Genomic DNA, 17,203 nt, shown 5'->3' with positions numbered 1-17,203 from the left:
AGATTCTTCCGACGATAGGACAAGAGGATTCATCATGAAGAGCATCGCAAACACGACAGTAAGGAGGAGCATTATCTACCAGATTAGTAAGCGGATTAGGGGGTCTCTGCTCACTAGATTGACCCTTTCTTTGCCAATTACTATTTCTGTTATTATTATTTCGAGGTTGAAAATTTTGCGATTGCGCTCTTTCCATTTGGATTAACCTATTCTGCAAAGTGTTTATCTCCTTATTATGATTAATTTCCATAGTTTCAATTTTTTGAAGCAACTTGAGAACAAGCTCACTTTCTGGCTCTTGGACTGCTTTTCCCTTAGGTTCCTTTAGTTTCGTAGCAGCCCTATCAAAACCTGGGATTTCAGACTTCCCAGAAGCTGCCTTGTCCTTTTCAAGTTCTATAGCTAAGGCTTGGCAATCTCTATAATCATTAAGTTTAGCACGCCTTAACTCATAAGATGGTTCAGGACTAAAGGCATCAATGTAAAAGTCTTGGAGAGTTTTATCTGTAGGTTTATAGTCTTGAGGTAATTCTCTAATAATACCATTAAACCTTCTATTAAATTCCTCGACAGTTTCATCCTCTCTCTTTTTTATTAGACTAATAGCTTTTACAAGATGTCTTCCCTCTCTCTTAGCTCCATATTTTTCTTTAAATGCATTAATGATTGATTGTAGGGAGTCGAATGAATTTGGAGGCTTTTCTGTAAACCAATCATAAGCATCACCTCCTAGAGTCAAGATAAAAAGAGTCATCCTGACATCTTCATGATCAAAATCGGTAGATCTTGCATACTTAGCCATCCATATGTTGAAATCTCGCAAATGGGAATTAGCAGTAATGGCATTGTCTCCTTGAAAGCTAGGCAATTTGTCTATCCCAACAGATGGAATATCATTGGGGTATCCAGGAATGTTAGAAAAATCACAAGGGGCATACATACTCATGGTGTTGCGCCTAACTTGACCCTTAAAGAGCAAATGAATATCGGAGAGGGCTTCTTGTCCAAGATTTCCAAGAAGTGTACGAGAAGCGAGTTTGTGTGATCGTACCCTGAAGACCTTTTTAGGATCAGGAGTAGGGTTGCACAGACTGCTCGAATGCCTTCTAGTGTACACTCTTGCAGATAATTTAGGAAGTGGAGTCGCCACCTGAACAAGAAGTTAAACACAGAAAAGCTTGAAAAGAACCAAGGACAGAAAAACTCTGTCCCCGACAACGACGCCAAAAAATGTTGTCGCGCAGATTGACACGACAACGCTCAGACCGGGGGCTGTTACTTTGATCCCCGATCCCTCCGTTTAAGCCTGTCTCCTGCGGCTAAGGGGGGTAGACCCTACGAGGTGAAGGAGACCAATTGTCGACCAGTTGGTTTGGGAGACACGAAATGCTGAAATGATTTTATTAATTTGGTGGACCAGTGCCTTATGAGATTGATGTTTAAACGATTACTTGCTAGACGATGTAAGAATATAAACCATGAACAACAATCATTTATCATCAAATAACTAGAACTGTGCTTAAATATTCAGTAAAACCACAAAGTCCCTGCAATGACCAAATCTCAATCACGATATCCAACAACTAAGAAAATACTGACGCAATTATAAATCACAAATCGTTAACCAGATAATCATTCATGTACAGATAAAACATTCATTCCGCATTTATAGATTTGAATCTCAGCATGGAAATAACTGGATCTTGTCACAAGAGAGAACTTTTCCCAAAAAATTTATTTATTTTTTTTATTTTTTATTTTATTTTTAATGAATCTAAAATGAAACTTAGCTAAAAATAAAAAATAAAACTAAAACTTTAAGATTTAATTCTAACTAAGATCTAAAATATTAAAATCTAAAAATAAAACTAATCTAACAAAAGCCTAAGAATTAAAAATTAATCTAAAACTTAACCAAGCCAAAAATAAATCTTTTTATTTTTTATTAAATTTTTATATTAGAGAAATTCTAAAAAAAAAAAAAGGAAAACGATTTATTATAAAAATTAAAACCTAAAAATTAAAATCAAACAAAAGTTAAAATCTAAACACTAATTAAAATATAAAACAAAACTATACATGAAATATACATAGCCAAATCGCATTTTTCTTTTTATATATGCTTATGTCTAATAAAATGAAACTATTAAAATACGAATCTAAAAAAAAAAATTAAGACACAAATCTATAACTAAACCCTAGAGAACTACGACTTCACACGATAAATCGAATCACTTAAAGAAAAAACTGAGGATTAACCTGCGGAGAGCAGTCAGCTACCCACTACATGCAACGGTACGCACTGAAGCATACTGGAAGTCGGGCGATGGATTTACAAAAAAAAGAATGCCAAAGTCTGAAGAAAATTGTGAGCCCGGCTCAAGCAGTAAACAGAAAAATCCAACGCAAATATAAACCCAAAACGTTTTATATGACACAAAAAAAAAATTGATTTTAAAGCACCGGCAATCTACGAATTAACATAACTGCATACCTGAAGGGAAAACAACGTTACCTCAGCCGCCGAAAGGGAAGCCGAATCACCTGCTGCCGGCGTGAACAAGCCGTAACGTTTTGATACCTCCACGCACAACACAGCGAAGGGATTTGACAGCGGATGTTGAGAACTATTATACTTCTGATCGAAGTCGGTTTAGAGCTCCACTGTCTGCGTATCACTCTCCCGCAGATTTGAGATGATTTGATAAGGGTCTATGCGGAAGGGGGAGCTCAGATTTTGCTGGAGAAAAGGAAACGCCGCAGCCGCTAATAAATTGATTAATACCGCAGACACGCAGAACCCCTAAAGCCACTGTTTGGTTTTAGGCAGGATTCCAATGTTTAAAAAAATTTTGGCAGCGATTTGGAAACCCGGGAAGATTTTGCAATGGCAGTTTTATGCTACGACTTCACACGATTCCTCTATTCTGCTGGGTCAGTCACCAGATATCCTTGACAGCAATGCATTTAAACTGGTCTTTTGCCACTGAAATCCACTGATCTGGAACCAAGAGCCTTGTCTCTGCAAGAGGAAAAACAAAACCCGACATATAATATGCAAAACTTCAAAAAACCCTTCAAAATTAACCTAGAATCACAAAATTTACAGCTCTAGGATAGCCAGATTTAACAATAATTGCAGTGACGTTTTCGAAATATCAAACGACTTGAATTCTGTTGTGAACAGGAATAAAAGCTCTCATGCAAAACAGGAAATAAACTTTAAATGATTAACCCAGGGCCAAAATCAGCTGGGCTCTGCAAAGAAGAGCCTGTGGGAGTCGGCTGGTTCAGCCTAGAACTTCCCCAAACGCCCACAAATATTCTTCAATAAAGGTTTTTTCTGCACAACTCAAGCAACCATCAGTAAAGAGAGCAAGAATGCTGCTAGATCTCAGAAAGTAATGGAGATACCTGCCATTACTTCAGAAACCCTAACAACACTCAAACCCTAGCAAGTGAACAAGATACCTGTGCTCACAATACTCTAAAAACAAGCTATTATTAATGGCTGAAAAATGAAATATGCAGAAAATTAAACATCTCACAGCACTTCCAGAGAGTAACACCAGCAAGATTTGGACCCCAAAGTCTTCTTTTATTAACCAGAAACCAGATTACAAGAGAGCTTTTTCAGTACAAGACTCACAGATCCAATGATCTGAAAATGACCCCTAGCACCCTACTTAAAGGAAATGATCCCAACGGCTAGTTCGAGTGATCCATGTTGAAATGATCTCGACCGTTGATGAGGATCAAGACATCTCTTGATCTCATCCGTCGATTTATTAAAAAATAATATTTTGCATGCATTCACTTAAAATATTATTATTTTATTAGTTAGGGTTTTTGCTTTATTTTTTATAATTTTTTATTATAATTTTTTTTTTTATTTCATTTTTTTAATTTTTTAATTTTTTATCATTTTTATTTATTTTTTAATTTTTATTTTATTTAAAATGGATCCTCGAACTTAGCCTTTGGAAAAATCTCCTAGGACCTAGGACCTAAGACCCATGAGGGGATTTAATACATTCCTCAACCCTCAAGACACATTTCATCATGATTTTTTTTTTTTACAATTTACATCTCAAGGGGACAAACCCACTTAATACTGACCCTCATGAACCGCCCAGTTCTGTGACACAACTATAATCTAGCAGATTAACATACTAGGATTCTCCTAAAGTTCTAATAACAAAATGCATCCCGGATTTGGGGTCAGGTTGAAGGAAAACTCTGCCGATCGTAGATCGGTGAGACGAAAAACCTTCCGGGACGTAGATTATTATTAGAAAGTTAGGTCCACCTAGGCAATTTACATACATGACTCAGATCTGCTAAAATTATTTACAATTCATACATGCAGACTGGGTTTACAACATAAATCGATCAAGCTGTTGATCACTGCGAGATGGCACGGACATGTCGATCAGGTGCTACCCCTTTCTGCCAAAAAAAGGGGATGTACTGCATGGGTAGTTGACCAGTAGTGGTCAACAGTATGCATAGAAAATTAAATATTTTATAGATCTGATTTCGAAACAGATATATAGAGTTCTTTAACTTAGAAATACGTAGCAAAGCAGAAAGAAAAACCCCACACACAAAAAGTTGACATAGTATATACCTTGGAAACCCTAATGGGAAAAACAACAAACATGTCTTTATTATTCAGCCCACAGAGAATTTGAAAATTAATTTACAGCCATTTTTGGAACCTGATACAGCTGGAGCAGAGACAATTGAATATTATAAAATAAGAGATATTTATATTTATATATTAGCATGAAAAATGATGTTATTTACAATGAAGGCCCCTGGATTAAATATAGCCTCAGGTGCCTTTACACGAGGGGTCATGATCATTTGATCATGCCCCTTCTAACTAATTAATCATAATTAATTTTATGCACAACAACAGCCCAAAAATCTTGAGAAATGTGCCCAGAAATTGCCCATAATCAGTCCTCCAGTATTCCAGCAAATGAATAGTCCAAATGTTGTCTCTATGTGCACTGAACGACCATCCGTATGATTTTATGAACTATATGAAATCCATACGATATAGATCCATACAATACAGCTGCCTTGGGATTCGTAACCTGCTGGAGAACCAGACCTCTACCTGTTTCAGCAGTCTCTCTCTCTGCAATTCGATTTTCTCCTCCTCTCTTCAACCTCTTCTCCAAAACGCTGTTCATTGTGTCTTTTCCTCTCCTTATATCTGCCTGTTATAGCTTTCAATGACTAAAACCGTATCTCCAAGTGATCAACAGTCAAGATCTTGGACTCTTGAGATCGATGGTTGTGACTTAATCATTCATTGACATGACTTAAGTCACCTTTTAGTCATAAAGTAAAGTGACTTTAACTTTATATGATAAAGTTAATATTTAGACACCAATGTGGAAATACCTGTCTAAGCTACGATATTCAACAATGTCAAGAAACATGGTTCATTCAATAGTCTGATAGTCCTGTAAGGTGAAACATACCATTTTCCTACATTATGTAAGATCTTTTTCACTGCCTAATAATCAAGAAGGTATCTCGTATGTAGTTCTCATAAAATATTTTATGTGTCTTCACAGCAATCCTTTTGTGACAGACTCACTATTATCAAATCGATAGAAAGTAAAAAGAAGTTGTTTCACATATAAATAGGAGCAAACATCAACATGTAATGAATGATGACACCCTACCTCTTGACGCTGCATTTTTTGTGCTTAGCTGATATGGAAGTATAGCTCCATCACCATTTTCATCCTTCAGACAACTTGCAATAGCTGCTGCATATGATGGAGCCTCTGACAAAGAGCGGACAACAGAATAGCCTACAATACAGAAGAATATCGGGCTATTGTAGTTACCTTCGAAAGATGCATCTGAGAGAAACACATTGAAAGGAAACATTTTTAATGTACCAGTGGCTGGGTGAACCATGCTTGCTGCAGCACCAAAACCTAAATGCTTTTGTCTTGTGTTTGGCAATGACCCACCAACAGGAATATAAGACCATTCCTGCCAATTGAACAAAATGTAAGGCATCTGTCCAAGAAGGATTCCATATTAATCAATTTTATGCCTATTGTATCAAATTTTATGTAGAGAAAATTATGTCTAAAAAAAGTACAACAAACTGCTTTGACCGAGACATCCACTGTGTTCAAGATTAGCCTCTGTTATGGTTGGAGTATTGAAATGCAAACAGATACAGGATGTAATGCATGTCAAAATCAAAATTACACAATTATAACATTGCATGATAAACACAATAATAATAATTAACTAAATAAACCCCAAGGGTCAAAACAATTAACCATCACGATGAATGAGTGAGTACTGATATCATCATGAGAGATAGTGTAAATCATCACAAATATTATACACTAATATGAAATGAATTTTCTTTATGATATATGGATATCCTTCCCTTCTTTTATTTGAATTGGATGTTTTACAGTTACTGTGCATAACTTTGGTATCAGAACCCAACTTGGGAGTGTAGTAGAGTGATCAGCCCACCAACCATTGGTCAAAACTAGTTGCTGTTACCAAAAAAACACTTCCTGGCTTGTGGCCATATTTTTTTCTGAAACATTTCATCATTGCATTGTGCAAACATCAACCAACAACCCTATGATCAATAGCATCCCAAAATTACCACCATAAATTACCAAAAAGAGTAGCCCATCGATCATTGCTGATATGTTTTAAGCTGAATTGAAGGTCATCTGTGGTTACTCATTTGAGGTTTCAATAGATATAATGAAAATACAGGGATGCTGAGATAAAGAATAAGTAACACCAATCTTTCTAGCATGTGAATAAATGTAATACACACAACAATAAAGCTAAGAAATAATAATAAGAAATTAGAACTAATATTATAAAGGAAATGACATATCCTTACTAAAAAATGTGACTTGATCAAAGAACAAGTCTCATTTGTTGATTCTCTTAGTGCAATTAGGGTTAGCACAATATTTTTGAAATTCTGATAATTACTTTTCATGTAGATCTTATTTTAGCTTATTCCAATATATCATTCAGCAATTATACTTGAGGAATTCAACCATAAGGAACAGTAGAATAGTAGATATCACAACACACAAAAGAAGACAAGATTTACCCTAGGAAAACCCACTATGTGGAAAAAACCATCAACCTTTTCAATAAAGAAATTCTTCTTGTTCAATGAGAGACACACCTAGACCTATGGTCAAACCTGGTCTTCTCCTCCAAGTTAAGTCACCCAATCTGATCCTGCACTTCGCTCTTGATCCTACAATTCAGAATTTCGGCCTTCCTGCAATAGCCAGTTGCCCTAGAATTTCAGCACTGCAATAGTTGCCCCAGTAACCCAGAAATTTCGACCCCTTGCAGTAGTTGCCCCAAAAAAATGCAAACCACACAGAGAAAGATTCCTTCACATGTGTGAGTTGCAAGAAAAAGAGAGGAGAGAAAAAAATTCAGCCTTCTTTTCTTACTTCACCATCCCTCTTGTCCTTCGCTCACTTGCCCAAGAACTGCATTGTGTATGAGAATGTGAATTTCCAAATGGAAGAGCTTGGGCTGCCTTTATATAGTGAATGGACGTCTAGGGTGAATGGACGTGTCTCTTGGCCAGGGACAACTTGACTTGGAGGGAAGCCGACTTGTCACTTTTGGAGCCAAAATTTTCATTTCAAAAATTCAAATTTACACTTTTTGAAAGTCGCAATGGGACCTTGACTCAAAAAAAAAATTCTTTTGACTCAAGCATTTATAAATATGCCTTACAATGAAATATACAATTACATCAAGTGACCAAATGTACATTATGAAGACCGACCATAGTTACAAATTCAACACTCCCTCTTAACTAGGGAGGTATTCATAATCATTGTCATAGATGTTCTCAAATTGAACAAATTTCTCTAAAGAAAAGGTTATCCATTATTACCAGCATCATCATCTATCATCAACATCCACTAGTGGCCATATCTGGGGTGGTACCAAACGCATGGCGATGTCATCAGCGTATCAGGACTCACTCCTCTAGAGTGATTGGTCCCTTGGCCTCTACCTAGGCCAAAAGTGCTAAGACCCTCAACTAGCAAGCACTTAGTCACCTTTCCTGGTGAGTACACTGTGCCAAGACCTTACTCAACCCTTTCCTAGTTGGTGATCAGGTCTATATGTTGAAAGGACCTCACTCCACCCTACCCAGTGTGTGATTAAGTTCCAGGACCTCAATCCACCCTTCCCAGTGTGTGATTAGGGTCCAGATGTTGAAAAACCTCACTCCACCATGCTTGGTGTGTGATCAAGGTCTGGGACCTCACTCCACCATTCCTAGTGTGTGATCACGGTCGTCCTCCAAGAGACATTCACTCAACACTGCCTGTTGAGCCCTATAGGTGTCTTGGACCCACTCTCCCGAAAGGGAGAATGTCCATCCATGTTGTAGACATATCAGCACTCCCTCTCAACAAGAGGGTAATCTCCATGAGTGCTTCTCTGAAGTACATAAACTTGTCTCTCGACAATGGCTTTGTCAAAACATCAACTGTCTATTCATCAATGGAGATGTATACAAGCCTTATTGCTATCCTCTGCACCATGTCACGAATGTAGTGGTACTTCATCTCAATATGCTTCGACTTGTCATGGAACATGGGATTCTCCGAAAGCTTCACACAGTTTTGATTATCGCAGTGTATCACCATTGGTTCCAACTCTTGGCCGAATAATCCTACAAACAACTTTTGAAGCCATACTACTTCAGTACAAGCCTTATTGTCTGTGATGTAATCTGCTTGTAATGTTCCTTTTCTAGTGTTCCTTATGACATGGTTAGGATGGACTTTCAAAGTTGGGGGCAAACAGGTCACAGGTGTAGGTTGGCGTCATCAGTGGGCCCAGGGGCTTTTGGAGGGGCTTTGAGGAGTTTCTATGAGGTCTGATGGCATTCGCTTGGTATATTCCATCATCCGCACAATTTTCCTTTCATTTTGGTGCATTCTGACAACTTTCAAAAAATAGAGTTATTATTGGGCCTGACTCAATTAATTACGCCTAAGGTGGCATCCGGGAGGTATACTTGACAGAACACCTTAGTCACTGTAATAGCTCGTTGGAACAAGAACGAGAAGATCTACAAGATGGGATGGTTAGATGTGAGTTTCAATGACCTGAGGAGACATGGTGACCAATTTACCCTTTTCCTACATTAAAAAGAATATTTTAATTGAAATAAAAGAGGGAAAAGTGCTCCATGATTAAAACAATAATAAAATAGGAGGTTTTAGAGCGGTCCATTAGATATATAAAAGAGGAGGAGGCCATTGGAGGGAGATCTTGGATTTGATATTACTTCTTGTATGAGAGGTTGAGAACTCGGTTCTCCACTTCAGCAGTAGCCCCAGGATGGAAACCCTCGAGTGTACTAGTGGGTGTTGAACGAAAACCCAGTACCCTTGACGAGATTTCACTTAGAAATCTTACAGTACTTCAGTGGAGTTTGGAGAGAGAAGTTTTGTCGTAGTCGGTTTGTAGTAGTCTTATCACCAAGCCATCTACGTCGTTGCCAAAGCCATTCATCAGTTGGGTCAAAGATCTTTTTCTGGGTTTTGCTCTGCTTGCTTAGTGTTGCACTCAAATTGTCAAAGTTCCAAGGAAGTGGAAGCACCAATTTTTTTCAACAAGGATCAGATCACATATTAGCAATCCATTTGTCATAATCATCCCATTCTGCAAATTATATATTTGAATTTAGGCTTCTATGATCCATATTATGAAAAGTAAGAAAACTTTCGGTAAAAATCACATCATCAAATAAATAATTTAAAAAAAAAACTAATGATCGGTTTTCTGTGGTACACCTTCTTTTTATACAAGGGACCACTGACAAGATTGTAAGGATCCTAAGAAAGCACAAGGTTCCCTCAACCTTTAGGCCCCTTAACACTATTCAAAGTTCCCTAAGATCTGTAAAAGACCCGGTGGACCCTAAGAATATGAAAGGTGTTTATGTAATCCCTTGTTCATGTGGAACACCCTATGTTGGTGAAACTGACCGCTCAATAAATAAGAGGATTTAGGAACATGCCGCATACATCAAACATGGGAGGACCCACTCCTCAGCGTTAGCAGAACATGCGGAAAAGACAAAACACCACATTTGCATTGAAGACACCCGAGTCATTGCTAAGATAAATCATTTCCATCACTGTAAGTTTAGGGAAGCTATAGAGATTGAAAGTTAGCCAAACAATCTGAATAGAGAAAATCGCTAGAAAATTAGTAGTTGTTGGATCCCTCTCATTTCTTCTTAAGTTCTTTTTTCCTTTTTTTCTTGACTACTAATAAACGATTAATTATATTTTTCATTTTTGATATATATATATATATATAGATATATATATTAAGTTTGACCATTCATTATTTTTAGTTATTTTTAAGTTTTTAGAATTAATTGTTTCGATTATTTAAGTTTGACCATTTATTATTTTTAAGTTTTTAGAATTAATTGTTTTCATTATTTAAGTTTGACCCAAATATTATTTTTATTTTATTATAATATTATATTGATTTTATTAATTGTTTTATTGTTTTGATTATTTAGGTTTCACCTCAATATTATTTTTATTTTTATTTTTAGATATTCATTTCATTAAAATTTTCTTTTTGATTAATTATTTTTCTTAATTCAATATTAACAATTATATTCTAACAATTATTTCTTTATACTAAAATATTATTTATTTAGTCATATTTAACCATTTTCACTTGATGCCAAGATCATGTTCTTCATCTTGTCCTGACAATGAACCATACTGGATGGTTCGAAACGCACCGACAAAAGTCTGATGATGTGATTTTTACCGAAAGTTTTCTTATTTTTCAAGTTATATATTGTAAATGATCTTAGTAAAACCCTGAGTCTATGTAACAACCAAGGTAACTCTGTAATTTGATGACGAATTCCATCCTAGGAGGTTTTTCAACCTCATTGATTACCTGTGGTTTTCAACTTGACTACTCAGAAGAGTTCTTTCCCTTCAGATTAAGCCCCCAAAGCTAGGGTGAAATTTATTTTTGAATTCTTAAGTGAGTCCTGGTGTTTTAGTCGAGTCTGATGTAAAAATGGTTTGGGAATAATTTAAGCTAATTAGCTAAATTATTTTATTACAAATCACTTGGTTTACTCGATCATATTGAGTCACGATGGGTTATGTGTCTCGAGAGTCTAAGACAAATGTGTATTCCCTATTTGAGTCTTTAAATGAAAGATCATATGTATTAGAGGGTTCAAAAAATAATTAATCCCCTCGTGTGTAAATTAATTAATTTTTCAGGCAAAATAAAATTAAATCCTATGGCAGAAAATTAATTAATTAAAGTCAAGTTAAATTGTCTTAGGAAAATAAATTCCTCAAATGAAAAATTTTGTGGGTCTTAAAAGAATCAATGTTTTAAAAGTTCGACTCCAACTCCGACTCGGCCGAGGGTCGACTCCAACTCCGACTCCGACTCGGTCAACTCCATCTCAATGACTTGGTCGTTGTAAAAAATACATTAAATATTTTTTTTTATATAAAAAAACATAATTTTAAAGATTTCCATTCATGTTTGCAAACACACAGCATCAGAATATATATAGAAGACAACATATGATCAAAGTAGGCTCATGAATATATCCATTATATCAAAATGACACCCAGTGCACTGTCCAATACATACATGATGATGATATAGAGATCAAAACAAAAACACATAACCAAGGAGGCTAGAAATGCCCTCTACAACAAAAATAAACTGTGACCAGTACTACTGGCTACTACTAGAAGAGCCAAAATCATCTGGATCAATCTTTGGATCAGAGTTAGACAGAAGGCCCCATGGCTCCTCCTCTTCATCATCTCCAACTGCAACTGTAGAAGTGGTAGCACTAGCAGACTGTGCAGCAGTTGCACGCTGAGATAAACGAGATATGCGCTTCTGTCGTGGTTGAGCAGAGGAAGCGCCTACAACTGGAGGACTTGCTGGCTCTAAGGCTGAGACTGGTACAAGTGGATCAGGATCTGCATTCAACTGAACATTATGTTCGAGTGATGCTATCGTCTATAATTCATAATAAATATCCTCATCAGAAGCAAACTCTGCTGGATGACTCTCCACTACCCAATCTAATGTTGGATCAATGTCTTCCAACACAATGGAATCTGAATTAGGGCTTTTGTTCAGCAATTGGTTGCATCTAAACTAGAGGTTGTATTGTACATAGACTAGATCATTTAACCATTTTTTATCCAAATGGTTTTCTTCTTTGTGCGGATCCTCTCAAAGACAAACTAATTGCGCTCACACCCAGTAGCACTTTAAGTTTGACTCAAAATACGAATTGCAAACTTCTGCAATTCACGACAATGGCTACCAAAAGCCTCCCACCATTGTGCTGCAAAAAACATAGGAGTGTAATGAGTTAACTCAACAAAATTACAAATTATATCCAACTTTCAAATTATAAACGATTTAACAAAATAAGTATTAAGAATTTGAAAATTGAAATTTTTGTTTACCTGGCTCATCTGCTTCCCTTGCAATCTTTGCTAGGTTCTTCCCAAAAGTACCTGAGGCATTGCTGAAGGTTGTGACCTGTCGATGTATCTCCAGCTGATCACACTCCAATGGGATCATGTGATCAATGCAGTGAAACAATCCATCTCTAACTTCCCCCTTCAAAGCTCCTGTCGCCTTAGCTTTATAATGATACTGTGGGTTCAAAAAATACCCCGCTCCATGTATAGGGTGATGGAGTTGATTGTTCTATCTTTCATCAATGATTGCCCAAATGAGCCCATACTTAGCCACTTAATCCTTGTATGCCCTCTTTATGTGCTCCTTTGCTTGATCCATAGCCTCATAAATGAAGCCCATAGCCAATCTTTCCCCATCCACCAACCGCAACACCTTAACCAATGGCTCAGCAAGCTTCACAATCTTTGTTGCCTCTCTAAAATATTTTCATTAACTTTTCCTTTTCAAGTCTTTGCCTTCCAGTTTGTGAGACCACTGGCTTTGATTCCATTCTTCGCTGCAAAAATATTTTGCAAGTTTCTATGTTGTGAAAGCATAGATTGCAATGTCAAAAAATGAGTAGCAAATCTAGTGATGGCAGGCCTAATAATATCCCTGCCCCCTGTGTGTTTCCTCATCAGGCTCAAAATCCATGAATGATTGTAGATAAATTTTGTTATGCTTTTGGGATGATCTATAGTTTTTTTGACCCAATCTAATTTGCCAATATCCTCAAGCATGAGGTCTATGTAATGTGCAGCACATGGGGTCCAAAAGATGGTTCTGTGTTTTTCCTCTAACAGTTTACCAGCAAGAACATAGTTAGAGGCATTATCTGTGATGACTTGAACAACATTAGCCACCCCCACCTCCTCAACAACCTCATCCAATAGCTGAAACAACAATTGTCCATCTTTTACCTTATCAGATGCATCAACTTATCTTAGAAACATGGTTCCCTATGGGCAGAAGATAAGAAAGTTTATGATGGTACGGTTTCTTTGATCAGTCCATCCATCTGACATGATGGTACATCCTGTTCTTGCCCATGAGTCCTTGAAATCTTTCAAATACTAATTAATGGAGGCAATTCCTTTCTGTAAGCGATACCCCCTTATCTCATGCATAGTAGGGCCTTTGAAGCCTTTTCGAGCAGCATGTATGGCATCAAACATAAGCTCATAATGTGGTGAATGGGAAGCAGTGAAAGGGATATCAGCATCATACCACCATCTACATATGTAATCACAAGCAGGCTCCCTCAATTCTTTCTTCCAGTGGTCATCTAAAGTGGGCTGCATATGACTTCTACTAGCTTGAGGAACATGTGCATCTAATGGAGAGGAGGGTGTGACAGTGAAATAACTTTTGATATCCATATCACCGTTTTTCATTTTACCCTTACCCTTTTCTTGAATGGACTCAAAAGAGGGAGGAACATATCGGAATGGTTTGGATGCATCAGTACAAGGGATAGAGGAAGAACCCTCAAAATCAAAATGGGGGGTTGGTAGCCAACATTTTTTGTATATTCCTCTTCCTCTCAATTTCAGCCTCTAACTCTTTTTGCCTCGCCTTATCTTCTTTAAACTTCTCAAAGTTGGCTAACAAATCCTTCCTAATCTCCCCAATTTCTGGTGAGGTACATGGAGTAATTTGGCCTCTAATCCCTGCCAAGTGTTGTCTCAGCGTATTAATGCCCCCAGGACCATCCTTAATTTTTCTATTGCAAAATTTGCAATGCATTTGACTATCAACCATTTCAACATATGCCCAAGCAACATCTTTCAAATAGCATTGATTCAATGTTCATTTCCTTCACAAAAAACACTCTTTTCAATTTCCAGATTTGCACATAAAATTTAATAAGCAAAAACAGATTTTTACAAGTGAAAAGAAATACCTCCAAGCACAAATTGTCTCCTCAAGGTTGCTCCAAGAAACCAACTCCTCAATGCTGCTCCAAATGGCTGCCCAAGAAGCTCCTCACTCCAGTGACAATGCTTGCCCAAGACTCCTCACTGTTGCTCCAAAAACAAACTCAACAACTCTTCACAAACTCTCACTGAAATTCTCACTCAAATGCATGAGATCGCTGTGAGGAAATGAGAGGGGTTGTGTAATGACCCACCTATAACTATAAATAAAATACAAGTATTAGCATACATACGAGACCTCCATACGATAACTACGTATGCATGGACCCACATGTATCGCACTATATATAAGCTAGTTACTATAAGAGGAGGTACAAATGAAGGTAATGAATTAATACCTTACCAAAATATCATATATATATGATAAATCCTTAAACTAACAGAAAATGTTAATTCTAATTTACAAATTAAAATTTAAAATTAATAAAATAATAATTAAATTATAAATTAAATAAATAAAATCAATTCATTAAAATAATTAATAAACTTTATCAAATCAAATCTCCATATCTGAATAAAATCAACAAAATCAAATAAGATTTGGTTTTATAAAAATTACACGTATCAAAATAATGACACGGAGATGGGAGGAAGGTGGTGGACGGGGAATTAAGAGGGAGGAAAGAAATCTTGAGAAGAGGAGGAAAAACAGAGAACAATTTTTAACACAAAGATATAGACACTCTTGAGTCTGGTTTGTACTAAAGTTTTTGGGCACGAGGGATCAGGTTTCTTCAATTGGAAAGCATTCTGAGACTGTGTACCCAAGTTGTACCTAGTCCAGTAGGGTGGTTTTGGCCGTTTTGGTAACGTAGTCGGGACAAGAACTACAACGAAGACAAAACTACAGCAAAACAATTGCAGATGAGCTTCGCAGCAGAGCGGACAGGTTGGTACTCATTAGATTAGTTATTCAAAAATTCTGTTTTCAAATTTCATAAAATTTCATGTTCTCGTATTTTGAAATTAATTTGAAATCAAGGTTCTTACATTTTTAATTTGAAATCAGGGTTCTTACAGGTTGGGTGCGTTAAATAGGTTTTAGGAGAGGGGAATGGACCCCAAATACACAATAGACAAAATATAAACCTGTTTGGAGTCCCCCAAAAGAAAAATTAAAAAACAACGTTGTTTTTGGGTTCACGGGCCGCTGTTTTCCAACCCGACTGAGTAGACTCGAACTCAGCCGAGCCGACCGAGTTGTTAGACAACTCGGCCAGCTCGATATTAACCCAACCGGCCAAACCGGTTCATTGGTTGGGTTGACTCGGGGAGGCTATGGCTCGGACCAACTTGGCCAAGTCAATTCCGAGTTGGCCGAATCTTAAAACATTGAAAAGAATCAAATTTTAAAGGTCCTCCACCAAGGGAATATTCTCTCTTTTCAAGAAAATTTGGACCCTTGGACTTTACTGGTTAAGTCAAAGTCAATTTTTTTTGGAAATTAGCTCTAAATAATTAATTTTGAACTAATTAAAATAAAATTAAATGATAAATTCGAAAACCCCTCAAAAATAAGAAATCAAAGGCCAAGATTAAAAGATCTTGAAGTATTTATCAACGATCAAGATTATTTTGACAAGGATCAAAGAAACTAGCCATTATTTTTCCATTTGGAAGATTTACCTATAAATTAGAGAGTCATTTGAGTCTCTAGTCATCTTGATCTCTGGATAGAATTGTTGTTGAAGCATTGTGTAAACTATTGTCCCGTTGGGAACTATTTTTTCTACCATAATAAAAGACTTTGGGGTGCAACTTGAGGTGTTCTTGTTTCGTTGATATGTGGTATGTATTGACTACAGGCTTCCTATGTGGTGCTTTATGATTATTATTTTGAGATAATACATAGTGTTTGTAAGTACTCGATCCTTGATCTCCAAGTTCACAGACTGTGGGCAAGGGTTACTTTGCTTGGATCTCTAGTTTTTATATGGTGGATTTAATCTTCGCTTGAGCTGTAGTGATAATTAATTTTTTTTAAGCGTTTTAACCATTATTTCAAGTAAAAAATATTATAAAAATTATTTTCTCAAATCCATTTGACAACCCACGTATATTTTGTAAATAAAATTGTAAATTTAAATTTAAATTTATTTTTCTAACTTGGTTTGAGGTTTTAGATTTATTTTGTACATATATTTGGGGTTTGGGTGTCTCTATTTTCATTTTTGCAGGTTAGATTAAGAAGTTAAGTAGAAGAAGAGCTAGATTTAGGACCTTGAGGGTAAGATCTAGTCTCTTGGAATTTTTTGCAGGGTCTCTAGTGGAGAATTTTCAGAAAATCAAAGAACTGAAGCATAAAAAAATTTGGAGCAAGGGTTTCAAACTTTTCAGGGCTTCTAGCTCGGTTCTGCCCTCCTCAGCCTCAACGTCTCTCCTTTTGCCCTCTGCGTCTTGGTTTAGGGCCTCTCTAGGCCTTTCCGTAGGGTTTTGAGGCTTAGGCCTCCCTCCTCTTCTCCTCGACCCTACTAGGCTAGTTGTTAGCCTCTCCTCCTCTCAGCTTCCCTCCTCTCGACCTCCTTCCCTTATGTCTATCTCTCCTAGCCTTCTTGGCCTCCACTCTTTCATTCGACCCTCCTTCCTCGGCCCTCCCTCCTCCTCTTCTTTGGCCGCAGCCCTCTAAGGGCTTGCAACTCCCTTGTGGAGCCTTTAGGCCCTAAGCCCTTGGCCTTAGCCCCTAAACCCTTATTTCCCAA

General features: G+C 36.9%; 1 protein-coding gene across 6 annotated transcripts in view; it reads right to left on the bottom strand.

The window, feature by feature from the left end:
• Positions 1 to 17,203, bottom strand: part of LOC149167844 (lycopene epsilon cyclase, chloroplastic-like) — a 548,933-nt gene that overhangs the window by 95,954 nt on the left and 435,776 nt on the right. For 3 of the 6 annotated variants that reach the window (XM_089433192.1, XM_089433188.1, XM_089433190.1), the window contains 2 exons: positions 5,928 to 6,051; positions 5,706 to 5,837 (listed from right to left, as the gene is read on the bottom strand). In XM_089433192.1, coding sequence (XP_089289318.1) covers positions 5,706 to 5,837; positions 5,928 to 6,051 — 256 coding nt within the window. The remainder of the gene's footprint in view (positions 1 to 5,705; positions 5,838 to 5,927; positions 6,052 to 17,203) is intronic. The other 3 variants (XM_089433193.1, XM_089433189.1, XM_089433191.1) reach the window with 1 other exon arrangement.

This window comes from Pinus tabuliformis, chromosome 5_1, assembly GCF_031772625.1.
Source record: "Pinus tabuliformis cultivar Carrire ecotype Pingquan chromosome 5_1, CPIR1, whole genome shotgun sequence".
Lineage (NCBI taxonomy): Eukaryota > Viridiplantae > Streptophyta > Pinopsida > Pinales > Pinaceae > Pinus > Pinus tabuliformis.
The sequence above is the reverse complement of the archived record's forward strand: the minus strand, read 5'-3'. Positions and strand labels throughout refer to the sequence as shown.